Source organism: Hyposmocoma kahamanoa, unplaced genomic scaffold, assembly GCF_003589595.1.
Source record: "Hyposmocoma kahamanoa isolate Upper Pololo Valley unplaced genomic scaffold, ASM358959v1 93, whole genome shotgun sequence".
In the NCBI taxonomy this organism is placed as follows: domain Eukaryota; kingdom Metazoa; phylum Arthropoda; class Insecta; order Lepidoptera; family Cosmopterigidae; genus Hyposmocoma; species Hyposmocoma kahamanoa.
The window spans coordinates 3526314-3548573 of record NW_020654810.1 but is presented as its reverse complement, the minus strand read 5'-3'; the positions used below and the strand labels follow the sequence as shown (position 1 = coordinate 3548573).

Genomic DNA, 22260 nt, shown 5'->3' with positions numbered 1-22260 from the left:
TTCAGCCGCGTGTTTATCGCTAGACGAACTGATCAGCACTGAATCTTCACTATCCACAACCACAGCACGAGTTATTAATGGCAATTTTCGATGGAACTAGGCCATCGAGATTTTAATTCTCGTCTCATCTCGTCGGTGGAAAACCTTTAGACAAAACTAAATCTGGTAAACAGAAAAAAAAAATCCATTTTTGTAGAACCTATTTATGTAAGCACGCTGTACTGTACACAAATGTGCACAATTTCTCCAGGAAAAATAAATATAATATCACTTTACAAATATTTTTATTTATTAAAAAATCTGTAATATGTCTCTTATACGACTAATTAAAATATTACTATTTTACTATTATAAGTACTAATAAAATCTGGCACTTTACATAAATTTATGGCAGGTAAATTATTAAAAGTTAAAAATAAAAATTGTGAATAAAAATTATTTATTATGTGCTATATAAAATTAGAACTATTATTATTCTGTACACTGTACAGTATTTTCGTCATAAAAATAAATCGAAAAATTTAAGCAAACTTTAAAATAATGCAAGTGTATCACTTTTAGACAACCTGGTAATAAAATTAATTTTACTAAAAATTAACAGGAATGAGTCAAAATTAACTCAATTTACATTGTGTAGCCAAAAATGTTATTATACATCACACGTTGATTGTTTGATTCTGTATTTTCTGAACATTATGTAGACGAAAATTTAAATCTACGAAACTGATTGGTAGGTTTTGTAAGTTAAAGAGAAAATATAAATTGAGTCTACCACGTCCAAATCTTTAAATAAGTATATTTTATTTAATGTAAAATTTTCTTCGTTTTTATTTTAGTAACAGCGACATCTGTTCTTGGGGCAGCGTGGAGGGTAGACGATGCATTGATCCATACAGTATACGTCAGCTCCATCGCGGCCTTCAATTTCACCTGTAGCTTCACATATTTGTCTGCAACGAGAAGTAATAATTTACGTTAAGATATACATATATCGTTTATTGTATCACTGTACTTGAAAGTGGCAGCCTGAAAAGCATGAATAGGTATTTTGTTATTATTGATACAAAGAATACAAAGAAAAACCCTTCTATCTGACTGGACTTGAATCAGCGTCTGTTGCCACACCGAGGCTACCACACTTACCGCATCTTACAAATTTCTCTGTGCTTGTTGCACATCTTTGTATTTGGTTTAAACGACTTTCTTGCGTTCAGCACCACTTGCGAGAAACTTGTGGAAGTTTATTCACTAAGGCAGGTAGGTGCCTTATCAGACGCTGACGAGATATAGAGTACTAATAACAATGACAAACTAGTGGAGTATTTTCACAAAAAATATACGTGATAGTATTAGTTTTTATGATACCAAGTGACAGGACCGGAGGACGATCAAGTCGTACGCCTGGTGTTAAGCGACGCGCCCGTTCATAGCAGTTGCAGTGCCACTCAGAGCTTTAAATCGCATGGATCTGAGAGAAACTGCCACTGCGTATAGACGCAAAACCGAAAACGCCTGAAAGCTCTACTGTGTCTCAGGGTGACAGCACCCTGAGACATAGTAGAGCTTCCAGAGAAGTACTGCCACCTTACCTATTTCTGCCATCAAGCTGTAATGTCAGTATTACTTTGTTCCGGTTTTGGAGGGTAAGGGTGCTGGTGAAATTACAGGCACATGGGACATGTCAACTTACGTCTCAGGGTGACAGGCGCAGTGGCAGTGCCCCTCAGATCTTTGCGATTAAAGCTCCGAGGACACTGCAATTGTTATGGACTGGCGTGTAACTTACCATCAGGCGCACGACTTGTTCGTCCCGTCACTTGATATTATAAAAACAAACTTAAGTTGACAAGTCCTATGTGCCTGTAATTTCACCAGCACCGTTCAAAACCGGAACGCAGTACTGCTTGGCTACTGGGGCCTTACCATGAACTCTTATTACAGTTCAGTATAGGTTCGTAATGACAAAAAGCGGGATGGTGATATACACTTCATGTAGCTCTGTCTCACAACAATTCTTTTGAGGTCCTAAACTGAATCGTAGTAAGAGGTCATGGTAAGGACCCTGCTTAGCTTAATTACTGCTTAGCGGCAGCAATAGGTAGGGTGGCAGTACTTTCTTGGACGAACTCTTGCACAAATAGCTCTACTGCTATTGATAGTAAATCATCATGACATTCTATAATATAATTATGGATATTTTATAACTAATTTGGTAAAAGTCATTCGAAGGTCATTCTATACAAGCGACTCAGAATTGTATATTGTAAAGTTTTGCCCGGACTATTTTTCTATCCATTACAGTATTTATATTTATATATTTTTTCTTACAAAGTACATGTACATGTTTTTAATACACTTACGGGCAATGGCACAGAGCTTCTGGACAGTTAGGAGGGTATCGTAAGCAGTTTGTTTGACACCAGTTCAGCATACCAGGGATCATGCGGAATCCATCCGACGGTACGCACACCTGATCTCTGTAAGAAATGATTTTAATAAATTTACATATACATATAGTCTTCTTAAATTTGTCAGGTTTATAAAACTATTTACATCGACTACTATACTACAATGAGTTATTTACAATTATTTACACAACTAATAAACATATTATACTCCATTACAATACACAGCAAAGTTTAAAAACAGGACTATATATATATCAATGAGAAATGTCTCTTGTAAATAATGCTATGTTAGTCACAAAACACTAAATTGTTATATACAGGTGGTTTAATCAATAAGAAGAAAGAAATTATTTACAAAAGGTCACAAGTCTGCATGCCAGCCATAACGTGCTAAAAACTCTGCAAATTAATACCTAATAGTCGGTGGAACTAATTCCTCCTCAGACTCAAATTCAATATCATTGCTGAAAGAAAAGTGATCTTATAGTGCTCTAGATAAAATAAATAATATATGTGTATTTTATATATGTGTACCATTTTACCTAATAATATTACGTAATGATTTTTTCTGCAGATCCTGGTGTTCATTTCTGAAACGTTAATGTAATATAACAAATAAATAAAATAGGACCGAATTTAATAAATATTACAACAATTTGTTATATCAATAAGATAAAATATATTAACAACTATTAAGGAATAGTGTACACCTAAATGATTACAAATAGTGCAGATAGTAAGCATTGTGCTTTTGGAAATATTTATAATACTTATACTTAATTCAAATATAACACATATGTTATCAATATATAAAAATCAAGACATGTACATACCTAACAACTAAGGGATACACCTGGTGAGGCAGATTGAAATCCCTGTAGTAGAGCAAGAAGGGGTTGTCTCCTCGTAGATCACCGGCAAACGCTGGTGGAATACCACCTGTGCTAGTAACCACGCTAACATCAGCACAATTCCTAAATGTTTCCGACCTACCACAGCCTACTGCTTCCGTGCCGTTGGCGCAAATACCCCACATGTTACCTAAAAATACCAAAACACAACATATTACATACCTTGCCTTCCAGTAACGAAAAAGACCATGGACTCAACACAAAGATTTAAAAAATCAAATGACTATTATAAGTTGAAACGGCTTCTTCTTCATAAAGAAAAAAAAATCAAAAAGAGAGCAAGCATCTCTCACCAATTTAATAAGATTTCAAAATGGCCATAAAAATTTCACGATTTCCCGCGAAAAATGTCAGGCAACTTTTGAAGAAAAATTACAAACTAAGATCTGGCAGTATGTCTATTTGAAAGCTTGAAGGTGGTTTTCCACCGGCGAGGTGAGACGAGAATTTAAAACTCGCCTATTTCGATCAAAAACTGCTATAAACATTGACTTACAATTATATGGACGTTGGGTCCGCGCTAAAAAGTGTCCGCACTTGTAAGGCGCTAAAATCGTATACAGAGCGCGACACTCCGCTTTAGTCTTCATATGTTCTACGGACAGCGCGATACTGCGATGACATTACAATTTAAATTTCGAATAGGTTGACTTGGGACATTTTTTTCGTGGTTTTTGTATTAGACCCGTCGTCCATTTATTTGTAAGTCAATGGCTATAAACATTAATTGATCGCCCGAGTTCACGCGAGCGCGCTGTGGTTGTGGGTAGTGAAATTTCAATACTCGTCTTGCCTCGCCGATGAAAAAGCACCTTTAACCTGTACCGAAAAAAGTTTACTTTACCAGTATAATAAGTCCATTGTAACACACATTGAGTACAAGTCACATACGGGGGCAACCGTACCCTGTAGCGGAAGATATCTTTCTTCGCCGTGTCTAAAGGAATTAGGAATCTGTCTTCTCTCGTTCCTGATATGTACAGAGGATACCTAAAATTAAAAACCTGTTATATCGCAAATTTTAAGATTCTTTTTCTTTCTTAGTACCCATATAACAGATTACTTAGTTGTAATAATCGATGGCGTATAAAAATATGATACCTGTCAAAGCACTCTTGCGTTGCCTCCTGATTAGGGTTATTGTTTGGGCAGAGCTTTATGACGAAAGTCCCAAGATGATTGGCGGTTAATTCCACTTCGACCTCTATTTCCTACAAGAATAAAAATCTGTTTCTTAATTATATCCAAGTAAAATATTTGACATCAAGACTCGAAACTACCTTATCTCGAATTCAATTTTTTCCCCATGATTATAAGGTTCATTTTGCTTGAGTCAAGCGGTAGGAATACTGGCTTTATTTCAGAAAGCCATTTGAAAAACGCATACCGCATACTATACGTGTCCTGTTTAGTTCGCTGGTATAAAAAAATGGTATATGTAAAATATTTTTTGGATACAGCGGTTTTCTTGTAAAATTGCTAGGTATCATCCCCAATTTTATTATATATTTTTAGGTATCAGTGTGTTTCCCCAATTTTATTATATATTTTTTCCGAAGTGATTGATTCAATACTTTCACTATTACGCGAAATCAACCAAAGTCGCATTCGTTGCATCGACTCGTGTTTATTGAGATCCTTTTTGTTATGTATTTTTACAAACGGGACACATTGTCCCTCGTTTCTTTAATTTCCAATTACCTGTCCAACACTATAGTGTTTTGTGAGAATTCCTTTGCCGTACATGCCCCGGGCTTCATGAGGTCGTGGCTCCTTGAGGTGGTACGCGTCGCCGCAGACACCGCATCTGCCTTCGTTCTGCTCCCACTGAACTGAACAGACGCTGGATTAGACACTCGATCTTAATTTTATCAGTAAAGTCATATTCAACTATGACATTTTGTTACTTAGTCCATATTTTTTCTCTTCATATCTTTGTGTTATACTATTTAGATTTTTTAACCGACTTCAAAAAAGGAGGAGGTTCTCAATTCGACTGTATGTTCTTTTTTTTTTTTTTTTTTTGTATGTATGTTACGCGATAACTCCGGTATTTGTGAACCGATTTTCATTATTCTTTTTTTGTTGGAAAGGGGGTACTTCCATAGTGATCCCATTTTATTTTGAAGGAAATCATCCACCTCTAAGGGTGGCTGTTCACGCATGAAGATTCATTTTTATAAATAGCGCCTAATTTTAATTTAGGAGCAATTACTTTTAGCAATTATTTAGTTGACTTTGCTATTTATCCAACTCAAGGCGTTTTTCCCTCGATATACTTTAAGTAGTGTCGTAGTGATACCTATTTTTATTATCTCCAGTATCAAGTCCTGTATAGTGCCGAACTAGGGGATATTTCAATGAAACTTAGCAAATAGACGTACTTCCACGTACTTTTGAGGTCGGTTTTTTTAGTACTCTGTACTGAGATTATTTTAAACATCCTTGTAAAACTGTAATCTAAGAAAATTTGCGTTTGTTTATCTGTTTTGTGTGTGGTTGATATTATGAAATTTAAATTATTTATAACCCAAATTGAATATGGCCTTTGTATAATTATTGTTTAAGCGTCAAATTTTATTTATTTAACGCCTAATTTTTTTTTTATTTACCTAAATATATATTTTTACTTTGAAGGATACTAGTGAAGTTACAGGTGCATGGGACTTGACAATTTATGTGTTAGGGTGACGGGCGCTATGGCAGTGCCCCTCAGATATTTGCGATTTAAAGCTCTGAGTGGCACTGCAACTGTTATGGATAGACGTGTAGCTTACCATCAGTACGAATTGTTCGTCCCGTAACTTGATATTATAAAATAAGTTAGGAAAGTCCTCAGTTTTTTTTTAGTATTTTAACTTGAATTTAATACATTTATTTTTGATTAATATTTTAAATTTTTATGTTTTGCATGCCAAATAAAGCCAATTTTATTTTATTTTATTTTAAAATACAAAAATATTAGGCGACCGGAGCGACGGGCATCGGATCAATAGCATCTTCGATATGATCTCCGTGACAACACTTTTCTACATTGCGGTTTATATTCATTCATCAGCGTTGTTTTTTGCGTCCATAGGTATGAATTCAGCAATTAACCACACACGAGCATCATGAATGTACTTATTTATGTATCTACTAAAGTTGAATGAACTTAATGCAAACACAGTTCAATAAACTTTTTCAGACCATTGCGTTTGCGCATCATTTGCAGATAGCTACAAAAAATATTTGTGTGATGGCTTTGCTAAGTATAGCGTGTTTAAAGTTGTTAAACGAAACAATAAACAACACAACTTGGGTATTACGAAATGCAAAGATTAAAAGAGTATTTTAATATTATACTCGTATTTAAGAAGTTTTGAAATATATGCAGTACTGACCGGCGTAGCCGCCACAGAAGAGTTCATTGTCGTTGTAATTGACGGGGTTGGGAAATCCGAAGCGCCACATGGAGTTCCTTGCCGGGGGGTCCATCAGCCTGCCGTGACCTTCCGCACCACGCCGCGCGCTGCCTAACATCTGAAATGCGTTAAAATTTAAAAATAAATATCTACTTTAACAATTAACTTACTTCAGTATTTTACAGGCATGATATCGTCGGAGATAGTGCAAGGCCGCGTTATGTAGCATTGTTATTAGCTTACAGATAGTGACTTTATTGAATTTTGGAGTACACTGCCTTGTATCAGAGGTTTTTTTTAATTTTAATTTAAGTTTTATTTTTAATGTGTATTGTTACAAAATATACAAGATTCCAATTACACAATTATAAATTGACAGTTTTATTTAGATTATTATTATAAGTTTACAGAAATTAATTAATTAATTGCCATTTACCGCGTATAATTGATTCCGCCCACGATTTTGTGCAAAAACCGGCCAAAAGCTTTAAACGCATGCGGAAAGATTGGGTATTAATCCATTGCAAATCTCTGCATCTGACGACAGATCGGCTGTATTGTTATTAACCGATTTTTGGCTTTCTGTTGGTCCATCGCAATTGGCGTTAAGAAGGTGGGTCCCTATCATATAACTACGTACACTAGCATGCAAAACTCAAATAGGCTACGTGTGTCAGATACGCGGAATTATCCAATGCTTGTTACGCGTAACTGCACTATACCTGACGATATATAATAAAAAGAAATCCTTAACGAATTCGCTTCTTTTTTGCTACAATTATCTAAGAAGTAGTAGCCCAGTGGAAAAACACTTGTTTCGTACATGAAAGGTCAATGGTTCAGATTCCTTTCGCCTATTACTTCAATTGTTATGTTGTCAGAAATTAGTAGCAGTACCTGTCGATTGTGGTGACGAGAAACATCATGGAAAACGTCTGTATGTCGAAGATTCAGAATCAATGCAAAACGTGTGTATTCCCCACCTACTTTCGGTAAGCGTAGCCGAACTATGGCCTAAAACCTTAGATCACCGCCCAGCTTTGGGTCATAAAAACACACCGTCATCAACCCATTTCTATGACCCACTGTGACGATGTGATCTCCTTACCTCGCCATTCTACCTTTTTATCGCCTTTTCTCAGGTTCCTGGCCACTAGTTTTTAAATTTTGAATCGTTCTTTTATAATTCCTTTGCCTCGCCATTCTGATTTTGTTTCGTCATCGTCATTCCCTGCGCGAACGCGGCAACGTACAGTGCTGTTTCAATTCCGTCAAATTTTGATTCGTTTACCAGATTTGTAATAGCTACTACTAATCATGTGCTAATTTTAATATCGATCTTTAATTCAGTATAACTCGGCCCTAAGTGTCTACTTTATATTCATCTATAAGCATATCCGTATGTAATTAAGTTAGGGAGTGTTTTGTAGTATTGCGCTTGTTTTATATGTCTTTTTTGTTACATGCAGCCTCTTTTTTCTCTTTATCAACATCTTAATAAATTTTCGTGGACCTGAACCGTGAACCTGGTCACGGCTCATTAGGGTTTACAACGTTTTCACCACTGTTGGGCACCAGGTGAGAGTTCAGCCCATAGGCAGCCAAACTGGCCCAACGCGGATTGGGACTTCACACGTTTTCGGTGTGTTATTTTCATCACCTTGTTTTCCTTCATCGAAAAGCTCATGATAAATTACAAATTAAATTTCGCACATAAAAACAATTGAATATAATATTGATTAATTTACCTGTAGTAAAAATATCCAAAACGTCACGAACGATGTTCTTCCAGATTTGTGTGTCCTTGTTGCCATCTGAAAAAAAAAAAGAATATTTAAACTAAACTGTGTCTGTCAATGATCTGTGGCTGTCATGATTTAAAGCTGGTTAAATCATTAAGGTATCCAAAAGCAACGGTACAGAAAGATGATACCTGGAATATAATACTTTCATACTGACAGTGTTACGGGGATCAGCAATAAAGTGTGTTGTTAACATGTGCAGACATTGTAGTGTCATTTTAACGGTCCCAACGCTTGACGCTGAATACTATATATTACCCCCTAATCCTGACATGGGGACATGTTTACAATTTGTTATAACTGTTTTGTTCTGAAAATATAAAGAATTTTAATAACAACAAAATAGAAATTTAAGAAAAGATGGCTAATAATGCTGACACGGGTAGATATTTCCCGCAGATGCGTGATGTGCTTTTGCGAATCATTTGCATAGAATGGCAATACAATCGTCGCCAACGAGTTAATACGCGTGTTTCATTTGTAACCAAATTAGCCTTAAATTATTATAATGATTGTGTACGGAACTGCCTTGCCTTGCATCCCTTAGTACCTTTAATATTTAGTACATATTTTTTTTGTAGCAGTAGCTCCTTATGAAAGAGTTGGACCAGAGAAGTAACTGCCACCTTTCCTATTCTTGCCGCCAAGCGATAATATGAGGATTATTGCCTTCCAATTTTTGAAGGATAAGGGTGCTGGTGAAACAAGTACGTGGGACTTGTCAACTTATGTCTCAGAGTAACAAGTGAAATGGCAGTGCCCTTCAGTTCTTTGCGATTTAAAGCTCTGAGTGGCATTGTAACTGTCATGAACAGGCGTGTAACTTACTTAAAAAAAAATTGGCAAGTGTTCTATTTATTTATTAGATTCGCCAACAGAAGTAGACTATTTATTAAACATGGACATAAAATAACACTACAGAAATTACTCGACTGTAAACCACGGCAAATACAGCATGCACATAATATAACTTCATATCAGAAGCGTTTACTGTGTGTCATGTTACACACAAACAAATGGATATGATTATAACAAATAATGCAAATGTGTTTAAATTAAGTTGTATATTATATCTCTTTTTATCGTATCTATGGCAAACACAATAATGCTTGCCATCGACGTAAAAAGATTTGCCATTCGGAGTAATGTAGTCGTCGATTGTTGCCTAATGTGTACCAGACGTACGCAGTACGAAGACTTAGACGTATATTCACTTGCCATATTTTTAAATAAATTATTAATAAAGAAGATGATATTAGAAAACAGAACACAAAGCCCTAAATCGATATGTTTCAGCTTAACAGCATTTTAATACGATATTCTTTAATGTTTTCCTTAATATTATTACATTGGAAACTCCAGTGAATTATAATACTGCCGGGCGTTGACAGCTGACTGGCGGTAGGCGGGGGCGGCTAGGTCAAAGAACGAGCGGCCTTGACAATGTGCGTACGCATTATCATATACACCACTTGCGATTACGTCATTTTAAAAACGATGCCTTTAGGTTATTTATATCCTACTTACTATACTATACTTACTATATAGAAATGTATCCATTTCACTGTGCCTAGATTTGTTGTAATCATCGATAATAAAAACCATTTAAATATGTAAATTAATAAAATTAGTTTTTGTTTCATAATATAAAATTAATAAAATTCTCTCGCAAAACAAACAAAAGAAAACATTTCGGAGAAAAACATTAATGGAATCGAAATTGTGTTTTTTTTTTCATGTAGTATAATATTTGTTGAACATATCATTGTATTAAGCAAGGTCAGTTCATGCTATTATTGTAATGGAAGATACTTCGTTCATGTAAAAGATATTTATAATTTAGTCCCATATTTTATTATGACATGAATGCCTTCCGAATGAACATAATATGTACTTATTAAGTTTCGAGCTTTAATGGAGCTAAAATACAGTTAGGATTGGTTATAAACAACGGGTAGCGGGTGTTTTTGAATCCTCACAGTAATTTATGGAATTCTCTGGCATTCATAATTCCTATTTTTCTCAACGTTGTTTAGGTACGCTTTTCCGAACAATATGACGATAGTATTTTTGAAAGCATGGCGCTTTTTTGTATTCGTTGTCAAAAATTTCTTAGCAATATTTACACAACATTGAAATGAGATAACAATAACCTATATCTGTCTCACAGTTTATGTTTACGCAACAAAACTTTATGTACTTATATAATTGTAAATAATTTCATTATTAAGTGAAAAAAAATGTAACCCGTACTAATTTTTGCTTTATTAATTCCATTTTAATCAGATTATAATTTAGATCGAAAAAATAGGATCTTTCAATGTGTAGCAATAGGGAAAACCTAAAACCTAAAACTCAAAACCTCAATATTTCTCATTTTATTCGGGACATATGGTGTCATCTATTACCAAGTAGCAGAACTAATTAAAAACTACCAGATTCGGAAGTTTCATTGACAGCCCTAAAACCGGAAGTAAGTGCAATGACAAAAGAAAAGTAATTGAAGATTTTAATATTTACTTTTTACGTAATAACGAGGGATATCCTTTTATAAATACCAAACAATTATTTGCATACAATATACCATTTTACAATAATGTTTTTTTACAAGTAACATGACAACTTAATCAGTCGTTAGATATTAAAAAATGTTTTTTTAATTCAATGTTTTATCGACGTTAGAATTAAATGTATTTTTGTTAAAGACCATTTTGCTTAACCGCAATATAAAGTAAACCAAACAATAATTTGACTCGGTTGACCATGGAACCTGTAAAACGCGCGAAACGTTGGTTTGTTTGAAAAAACAAATATACGCGATTTAAACCCGAAAAAATTGTTTCATTTCCTATGTGTAACAATCGCGAAAACCTAAGAACTCAATAATTACCCTCTTTATAATTTCGCGGTCATCGAGAATAACGTAAACATTGTTCATCTGTAGATGTAAAGAAATGGAGTTCGAGTGCTAATGAGGAATAAGGAAGGCTAAAGAAAATGTAGGTACATGGGTACAGCTTATTTAAGAACAGAAACAAAGTAAGAGACGAATGTAAAAGCACGAGCACAATAAACAGACAAAAAAAAGACAAAATAAACAGAAATATTAATTCGATAAAAATCGTTTTCGTACGAATTAATTTTTAATTTAATTAAATTACGTGATGACTTTCTCTATAATTTGTTATCTTTTTAAACTCATGGCTCAAAAATGACAACTCAAAGTAAAGGCGCCAGAAACAAGTACATTTAAATTTAAAAATAAACTTAAAAAAAAGACTATATAAAATGCAAAAAGATTTGTTGCGACTACAAGCAATACAATAAATAAAAATCGCTATATCCTTATCCTTAAGGTCTATGGAATTTGTAAAAGAAATTCAGCAAAATGGAAAATGACCCTGGCAAGAATTGTAGAGCGATCACAGATCAATAACTTACAATAATGGTTCGAATTTATCCTGCAGTTTTAATGTCGAAACCACGCAATTGACGGAAACACAATACATTACATGCAATGATAAACACGGGCACGCTGGATGGATAATTGAAGGTATTAAAAAGACGCTCCGGGCTCTCTGGGTCATTTGCTCTTGCTGATATCGAATTTCGTCCATAAGATGGTAAATTTAAAAAATCTTCTTAACTTTGGAACGTTGATAGTGTAGTGTAAGCGGTAAAGAGTTGAATTTGAATCTTACATGTCAAGATTGACGCTGTCCTGGTATCACCTTCTTTTGTACACAATATTATATGAAAATAAATGTCAATAATTTATTCATTCATATATTAAGTAGCCTTAGAATAATAACGCATAGAAACCTAGTCCGCACACGCTAAGTGAGGCAAATTGAAGCGCGCCAAAAGGGCCTACACGAGCGGGCGGGCCTTCAGTGCTCAAGGTCAACTTGCACCGCGAACAGATCAAGAATGTTAGCTAAAAATGACGAAATGTGCGGTAAATGAGTGTAAAAATACGTCAGACAAACATAAAATAGATACTAACATCACAAGGAAGTAACGCGTTTCAACTTGTATTTTTATATAAATATTCACTAAAACCGAAAATTAACCTACTACTAAAACTAGCCAAATTCATGTAAATTTGATTTTTGCCTCACTTGTGACAGTTGGTTTGATGTGAAACTATCATTCTATGCGTTATTATTCTAAGGTCGCAGATATCTGAGATGCATTCCACTGCGCCCACACCCTGAGACATAAGTCGACAAGACCCATGTGCCTGTAATTTCACCAGCACCCTTACCCTTCAAAACCGGAACATGTAATGCTGACATTACTGTTTATGGAAATAGGTAAGGTGGCTGTACCCTGGACGAACTCTTTCACAAGACAAAATAGTTTTCTCATGACCTGGAAGTTGATATATTCAATTGTAATGTTGATGCGCTAAAGCGTAAACTCACGGACATTCTATTTACCTAATTTTGTTGAATAAATTGTAATTAGCGCAGGTATTGGGGTTGTTATATTTATGTAAGTGCATGATGTTAAGAACTGTTTATTGTTCGTTTGTTTAATGTTGAAGCTATAGGTGGAAAACTGTAATTGCCTTTATGTCTATGTTCCTGTTTTTATGTAAAGAGCTATTGGTTTTCCATGAATTCATAAATAAATAAACAAGGAAGCTCTACCTACTGCTACTAAATTTACTATTTACTTATTTGAGAATAATTGTTTCGGGTGGATGTCGAACAGAGAACGAGTGTAGAGCCCCTGAAACAGAACTTTGTAATATCATATTTATCTCTTATAGTAATGTAATTGTAAAAAAAAGATTGCCAAAAAAGTCGTGTTAACCTAATGGTTTAGTGAATTCGAATCCGGGTTCACACTTCTGAGTTTTTCGGAATTTAATTTAAAATTTGCCATTAGCTTTTCCTTGACGGAAAACATTGTGATGTATCCTGCAGTTATTATTCTAAGTCTGCGACTTAAAGCTCCGAGTTCCGAGTATCACTGCAACTTTTATGGACAGGCGTGTCGTTTACCATCAGGCGCACTTATTCGTCCTGTCACTTGACGTTATAAAAAAAAGAGTTTTACTCATTTGACAGTAATTGTTTCGGACGGAGATCGAGAATTGTAATCCTACAGTTGACACGTAATTATAAAGCAACAAAAAAGATCTACTGTTCATAATAATTGACTAATTTACTTGTGTGAGTACCTATGTGAGTGTTACATGAGTTCTATGGATCTTTGGACAAAACTATAAACCGGAGTTTCTCATATATGTTGCTGCAATAAGCTGATTTATAACTCAAATGGCCACAATATCTTAGGAAATTTACGGTAGGCTTCCTTTCTAGACTCATAAACAAGTGACGAGCCCCCAGCTTGAATGTCAAGGCAATAATGCCCTTGCAAGGCAGCGCCTGCGCTCCGCATTGAACGTCGCTAATTATAGTAAACAAGAAAAGGTGGCTTAATCTCATTTAGATCTGATATTCATGTTTTCTTCTGCCTCAAAGTATTTTGCTTAAGTTATAGAGTATTATGATATGTAAAGCATTTGTTTTTAAATATTGGTTTGTATTCAATATAATAATAAAATTGTGAAACGCAAAATGACCTTCTGCTAATTTTCTTATTAAAAAATTTAGTTATAATTTAAGTAGCCTATAAAATGTTGCAAAAATCGTTTTTTAAATTGATATTCCAAATTCAAATTCATTACGTTGGAATAGTTTTACCTTGAGCCACAATTAAACAATGTCATCTTTTCCTATAATTTGAAATTTTGTTTTTTTTTACGTCTGTAATTTGTAGAAGTAAAGAAGTAATTGCTAAGTTTATACAATTTTTAAACAAATTAAACTTTAAATCGTAAATCTGATTAAACACTACTCATTCATAAGGCAGATTTCCATAAACGAATCAGATTTCGGGTTACCACAAGTAAACACAGTTATAACAATAATTATTTCAAAATTTTCGATCAGTATTAAATACTATTTCTTTATAAAATTATTTTATTTATATGTATAGAATAACAAATATTACATTTTAGTATATGTAACTACTGGACTTTTATAAAATTAAAAAGCTAGGAAAACTTTTTTGTTGACTCTTGGAAACGGTTTCATAAACAAAAATTCTTCAGCGATTTCATGTTTTTATTGTTGAAACCTTCAAACCCGATAAAAATACATTGACCGGTTTGAAATTCGAATAAAGAGTTAAATAGGACTCTGGGTAAAATAAGCAACACATGTCACGTTCCGAATTAATACTTAATTTTGAAACGATCTAACGTTAAAGGTGTTTCCAGTGGCAAAAACCTACCTCTGGAGCCTGAAAACCAGCAATCAGTTGCAATTTTTTACTTTTTTACCCTTTCTTCAAAAGTTTTTCAAAATAACCACCGAAAAGATTTCCCGCTAAAAATGTCAGATATTAAAAGTATTGAAAATTACAATGTAAGATATAGCAATATGGCTAACGAAACGCCTTAGTCAGTCCCGTAGGAAGAAAAATTTTACTACTATTATTACCTTTTCTTCAATACAGTTCTAACCTATTATTTTCGCTATTATGGTTATTATATTTCATGTATATTTATTTCAGTTTTTTTTTTATTTATTTAAACGGGGGTCATTGACTGGCACTTTATGGTTTTGACATTTCTCCATGAAGATAGCATGACATTATGGTCATGTTTTTTAAAGTTAAACTGATCGCGATATGCAAGGCGCATTAACAGATTAAAGTTGATAAAAACGCCTGAAGAACTGATGTAGTGTCGTCCTGGTAAAGATTTTTAATATTCGATTTACTTGAAAATTTATGCTCACTGATGCTGGTCCACTTGGGGAGAGGCATTTTTTTTTAATCCAATAAACTTAAAGATCTTTATAGGGGTACCTAACTGGAGCGAATTTCAGTCTTAAAGTGACACTAAAATGCTACGAAGAAGTGGCTTTGTATCGAGTTATACAGGCGCGGCAAAAAAGTGTTCAGATCACTGTGAAACATGGACAAATTCATGCCTAAAAAAGCTTTTTTTATCTTATGGTGATAGCGACACGCTTGTCCATAAGAGTTGCAGTGTCACTCAGAGCTTTAAAACACGTCGACCTGAGGGGCACTGACCCCTTACCCTTCAAAACCGGAACGCAGTAATATTCACATTACTGTTTGGCGACAGAAATAGGTAAAGTGGCAGTACTTCTCTGGACGAACTCTTTCACAAGGAGCTCGACTGCTACAAAACCGACGATATTGTGATTGTGTAAATCCTGATAATTAAAATACCAATTGGAATTCTGTTTGAACGCAGTCGGAGCGAGAGCATGACGCCGAAATTCATTGTGACTGATTCAAATAGCTTTCCAATCGCTTCCTAACAGCTGTTTTATAGTTGCAGCAGCTTGTGTGGCTACGCCCTAAATGTTGGAGGAAAAAAAAATTTCTATAGGTAAATATCACGAAATGTTTATTTTACCTTTGCGGGGTAGTTCAATAGAAAACAACTGTTACGGAACCCTATTTTCCGTTCTAATAAACATCTAATCTTATTGTTACATATTTTTAGCGATTGTAGACAACAAACTTGAGTTAATTATTGTCCCATAAAGTAGTGTTCAGGCAAAAAATACTTGAAAAGGTTTTTAGTTATATACGATAGTCCTTGAAAGAGAGCTACATTAAAGCTGAGTTTTATCATTAAAAACAAAAGATTCAAAAACAATACTCATTCATTTACCCCACTTTGCACAGGCAAAAGACTACATTATGAAGTGGTACGCCTGCGCAAGCGCAAGCGTTTTACACTAATGGAATTTATCAGCACATTACATCGATTTACTTTACTACTTTCCTGAGACAGTAACTGTCTGCTTTTTATGCCAAAGACAGCTCCACAGTAAATAAATATTGAACATCAAAAAAGCTAGCAAACCACGAATATTTTCTAGTGCGTTGCTGTACCAATAAATTATAGAATTAATCACTATTTATGACAATTAAATACGAAACGAAAGGTCAAATTATTAACAATGTTAGATATAAAGGTTAAAACACAGACTGTTAGATGTTAACGCATTGGGTTAAAAATATTATCGAGTGACGTGTCCTCTAGACTGAATGGCTAAGCTGGCGTAAGCATTTGCCAGCCATTACGGAGGCGTCTACGAAGCGAAATGAAAGGGTTTTAGGTCCGGCCCATTGGCGGAACACCATGGTAAGAGATCCTTCGGCATCTTTTCATGAAAGCGCACTCTGACGCCAATTATGCCGCGACATCCTTAGGCATGATGAAAAGTGGTTTATTACCAGGTGTAGATATATTTAAAATTGGTAGATTACGACTTTGCGTTCATAACAGTTTTTGCTGAAGAAGAAGAGAAGAATTAATAAGAGAAGAAGGCTTTGGGTGAATAACCTTGGGAAGTAAGCCGATGCCAGCCAGCCCATCCATCTTTATTTATTTATTGCATATCAAACTGCACATTTGTACGGTACGTAAGATAATGAATACATACATCGCCAATTACAATACAATGTGACGCCCCGTAACGGGCGGCAACGTTAGCGGTAAGATTTATTACTATTTGTCACCTAAAAATCCCCTGCAGTTCCTTTCTGTCAGTGGGCGCTGAACCTTACCGAGGAGTTTTGCTTGTGACCCCTAGGTTTGTACTGCAAGTTTGTTGCTTGTGTTTTTTTTATATTCAACAATACACAGTGAACTCTCGTAAACAGTAAAACGACGTCTTCAAATTAGTATGCACCTGCATATTGCACGTAGCATTTACCGTTACCTCAACTATTATTTGGATTGTACGGTATGCATATTGAATCATTTTATTAGTTGAGACTACCGTTTATGAACGCAAACAATGTTAGGCTGATTTTACCAGTGATCAAAATAGGTAGAGTATATATTTTTTTACCTAAACTTCGAGGAACAAAGGCAGAATATGGAGACTACCTTAGGACAAAATGTTTTTGACAAAATGTTTTGTGGGTAGAGTCCGGGAACCCAAAACTGTAATACAGTGGCATCGGCTCTTCGTGTAATTCTAGGTATATGTTTTTATTTTCAGACTCGACTTTCATGTCTCTGTCTTTCATGAAGGAGAATAATGAAACAATAGGCCGCTGTCTAACAAGTCGAGTTAGAAAGTTAATACGTATACCTCGTACGTAAACGTATAACTAAACGAAGTTTGAAATACATGTAATAATAATTCTAATTACATTAAGGCGATTAACACACTGCACCGCGCCCCGCGACGGAGCGCGGAGCTGCGTTTTTTAACGTTGTACTGAAGTACCTCAGTTTGTATGGAAAACACGCGCCGTCGAACACACTGACAACGCTTCTCCGCGCGGGAGTGCGGCGCGCGCGGTTTTACCGCGCCACCGCGCGGAGGGGCGTAGCGAACCGCAAGGTATTGCAACACTGCACTACCGCGCAGATTTTTAATCAATTTGTGTCTATTCCAGTAATTGTCGTTCGGATGTTCCCTAGCAAATCAAAAGATTCAGTTGACATTCGTGTGTAGTTGAAAAATTAATCTTCATATTTTCTTAAATTTTTGTAATGAAGTTGAATGTTATCTTCGGTGTCTTTTTATTTAAGTAAACAAAAACAATCGACGGTATAATTGCAGCGTCCTGAATGAGTTCTGTATTATTAACTATTCTCGTCAAAGAAGGATCTCAGCTACATGTGCAATCACTACGGCGATCAACTATGAAGCGAGTACTTTGAGTGGCGCGGGGTCGCTAGACCGCTGCCCCCGCGCAGATTAAACCGCGCGTTGACACAGATCTGCGTCTCCGCTACCGCGCGAGTGATTCCGCGTCCCGCGCACCGTCGAGGGACGCGGTGTGTTAATCGCCGTATTTAGTCGAAACTTTTTATGTAGGAATTTTCCTAAATATTCCGAATGATTGGTGATTGCAATAATTCGTCGCAAAGTTTAGATAAATATAGTCTACCTACCTATCCTAAATAACGTCAATTTTTAATGTACTTAAGTGATATCCCGAATCTCGAAAAAATCCGGGACAAAAAATGTTGTAAGGTAGCCTCCACTTTCTATCTCTGTTCCTTGAAGTTTAGGTAAGTATACTCTACCTATTCCGATCACTGCTAATTACACGCGACGCCGCAACAACAGCGGCACCGCCGCCGTAGTTGTTGTCGCCCTTGCATACGTCACATACTTGCATACACGCACCGCGGTGGCGGCGGCGAGCGCTGCTGCAATTCCGCCGCCATTAGTCAACAAAAACTCAACATTGAGAAAATAAAGAATTTAAATTAAAAAAATATCTATTTTTCTCTTGTGGTACCTTCAAACCTTATCCACCTAGGATGTTATAAAATAAAACCGACCTCAAAAGTTCCTGGAATTACATCTATTTGCCAAGTTTTATTAAAATCGGTAACCGAACAGTGCGCGAAACCGGATTCACCCCTATTTTGACACCTTTAGAGGTGGAATATTTTCATCAAATTTAAATGTGTCCAATACGGAGGTACCCTCTTTCCAACAAAAAAGAATCATCAAAATCGGTTCGCAAATCGCATAACATACATATACAATAGTATTTAGAATATCCTCCTTTTTTGAAGTCGGTTAAAAATAAAATGGTGACAGATCGACCTTTTTTGCTGTGATCACTTCAGTATACTTAACAATTTTTTTTAAGGAAATGTCAATGTACGATTGCATCAATCACGCCGCATTTCTTACGGCCCGGCAGCGGCAAAACAGTGCCATAATCTAATCAGCCTTAGAAGGTCATTTATTATTACATAATATGATAATGTAAGTTTTTAATTTTGCATATAAATTTTTACCACTCTTTCTCCCTTTCTGTTCAGTTTCCCTCTGCAAAAGAGCATATCATCTATCTATCTCTCGTAACGAAGCTCTCAGTCAGCCTCGTTCAAGCCTGCGGTAATTTGGCTGCCAGCTACTTCCGCCGAAAAATAAAGTTAGCTATCCAAAGGGGAAATATTGCCATTCTCTTGAGAAAAATGCCCCAAAACACTGGTCTCTTAACTTCCTATTTTTTTCTTTTCTTCGTATTCTGTCATTTTTCTCCACTTCAACGGCAGCATGAGAACTTTCAATAATGTTAATGTATCGACGAATTTGACATCTTTCACTTTCATACACACATCAAAAAAAGTTTGCGATCAATAGCATAAGCTCCTATAATTCTTTAAATTTAACTTTATCAAGAAAAAATCTATGTTGTATGCTTTCTTTAAATAGGAATACCCTGTTTGAAATTAAAATACAAAACTATTTTTTATTATTTATTTTAAAAAACTGAGCCATTAATCATAATGTAATAGTGATAGAAATTTCATAGAAAGAAAAAGACTGTTTAATTAAACTTAAACAACAATTTATTATTAAAAGGTGTGAATTCAATATAAAATAACTCCTCCCCTGGCTCGAATACATGCGAAGATCCTCCTGGGCATGCTGAGGATCAAGTTATCTAGCATTTCCTGGGGTAACCTATCCCATTCTTCAATAGCGAATTCCCTGAGCTCTGGACCTGTCTGGGGACGTGGCTCACGGTTCCATATTGCTCGTTTAAGAGCATCCCACGCGTGCTCTATTGGGTTTAAGTCGGGCGAGCCGGCAGGCCAGTCTAATCGTGTGATATCGTATTCTTGAAGAGCGGCATTGACTCGTTGAGCTCGATGTGCGGGCGCATTATCATCGACCAGTACAAATTGGTGCCCATGGTTTACTCGGAATGGTCTGACGATATCATCAATAGCAACTGCTTTGTACATGTCTGCTGTCATAAAGCCCCGGATACTGGATCAAATGCGTTCTAGCTCCAATCATAATGCCACCCCAAAAGGACACCGATTTTCCGCCTTGCTCAACTGTTCCAGTGGCAGTTCTTTGTCTTTCACGGTCGCCTGGTCTTCTCCAGACACGGACACGTCGGTTATCTGGATGAGTGCTGATTCGGGATTCGTCAACGAAGAGACAGTTTTGCCAAATGTTTTCGTCCTCACCTTCTTCATTTTGCCGAAGTCTAGCCCACTGCAATCTTCGTTGTTGACGTTGCCGGGAATTGAGCGGAGCTCGCCAAGACCTCCGTGCTCGTAATCCAGCCTGGTGCAAGCAATTGCGAACGGTCTGCGTGCTAACTTCAAGCCCGGAGGCGGCCCTGACTTCTGCTTTTATTTTAGTGGCGTTGATTGTTGGATCACGGGCTGCCAGCAATCTAATATAGCGCTTTTGGGCAGCTGTCAAAACAGTTGGGCGACCGCTGCGGGGTCGGTCAGCTAAATTCCCCATTCCGTGATACCTCTGCAACGTATCCACGACACAGGATTGGGATATAGCAAGTCTGCGTGCTATTACTCTCGTGGTGTATCCTTCTTCCCTCAAAGTTACTATTCTAGCTCGTAAAACCTCTGATAATCCTCTTGGCATTTTTTCAATCACAACTTTCCGCGAAAAATATCTTTAATCGCTTATAATTGACTAAATCAGATTTCTGAATGAGCGTAAGCTAGGACTGAAAGCCTTTTTATATGAAAAAACAATTGAACGGGGTCATTGTTTTATGTTCTAATTTATTTTTAAATAAAGAATCTAAAAAGAAGAAAAAATCATAATATAATCTACAGTAACAAAAAAAAATTCAGTTTTTCGAAGTGATCGCAAACTTTTTTTGATGTGTGTATGTACATATAAGTTCAAATAACAACTGCTTTAAGGGTCAGGGTAAAGAAGCCTTCGTAAATAGTACTGGCTTCAATTATTTAAATTACTAGATTAATTCATTTGAACAGAATTTTTTTATTGTAATATCAAATGACGGGACGAGCAACTAGTGCGCCTGATGTTAAACTACACGCCTGTCCATATCACTTGCAGTGTCCCACAGAGCTATAAATCGCAAAGATCTGAGGGGCGCTGCCACTGTGTCCGTCACCCTGAGACATAAGTCCCATGTGTCTGTAATTTCACCAGCACCCTTACCCTTCAAAACCAGAACACACTTGACATTACTGCTTGTCGGCAAAAATAGGCAATAGGCAAGGAGCTCTACTGCCACTGAATATAATAAATAATATTAAAATAGGAATAGGAAATAGCGCAAAATAATTGCTTAATTGAACACCTTTCATTGCTACCTGTACGTTCATTTATAATTATTTAAGCTTACATTAATTATCGAATCTGGAGCACAGTACCTAGTCGCCGGCGCAGCTGTAATAATGATATCAACTGGTTTTTAGTTCTTGAAACGTACGTAATTACAGATTGCAACGCCTCGCCCCCCTTTACTTCCTTATTTAGTTTTTTATTTGTTATTTTTACATTTTGTTGTTGGTCAATGTCGTGTTTGTTCTTGTTATCTTGTGAAGACGAACACGTCTTGAGATAACAATAAATAACAGTTAGTCTATATAGAGTCCTAATGCTAGACACAGGCGTGCTTTCATAATGAAAGGGTTTCATAACGATGTTTTCGTTCACCGAAAAGCTCATGATAAATTTCAAATTACATTTCGCATATAATTTCCGAAAAACTCACATGTGCAAGCGCACATTCGAACCCACGAGCCTCATCTTGCGAGGCGGTATATCAAAGATGTTATATCTTTCAAGATTTTTAATCGATTAATTTATATATACATAAGTTAAAGATTAATTTATTTTTTCGTTATATTATAACTTAAACTTTAGGAAATATAATAATAAATAAA

At 35.8% G+C, this 22260-nt stretch overlaps 1 protein-coding gene across 4 annotated transcripts in view; it reads right to left on the bottom strand.

Annotated features, from left to right (window-relative positions):
* Positions 1-720: 720 nt before the first annotated feature.
* LOC113237557 overlaps positions 721-22260 on the bottom strand; it is a 74605-nt gene continuing 53065 nt past the window's right edge. Inside the window, exons 1-11 of one of the 4 annotated variants that reach the window (XM_026474109.1) lie at positions 8683-8688; positions 8472-8537; positions 6703-6841; positions 5021-5151; positions 4421-4530; positions 4164-4309; positions 3242-3449; positions 2951-2998; positions 2822-2872; positions 2361-2477; positions 721-950 (exon numbers count right to left, since the gene is read on the bottom strand). In XM_026474109.1, coding sequence (XP_026329894.1) covers positions 833-950; positions 2361-2477; positions 2822-2872; positions 2951-2998; positions 3242-3449; positions 4164-4309; positions 4421-4530; positions 5021-5151; positions 6703-6841; positions 8472-8537 — 1134 coding nt within the window. In that variant the 5' untranslated portion in view covers positions 8683-8688 and the 3' untranslated portion in view covers positions 721-832. Of the gene's footprint in view, positions 951-2360; positions 2478-2821; positions 2873-2950; positions 2999-3241; positions 3450-4163; positions 4310-4420; positions 4531-5020; positions 5152-6702; positions 6842-8471; positions 8538-8682; positions 8689-22260 lie in introns of those variants that run through there. The other 3 variants (XM_026474110.1, XM_026474111.1, XM_026474112.1) reach the window with 3 other exon arrangements.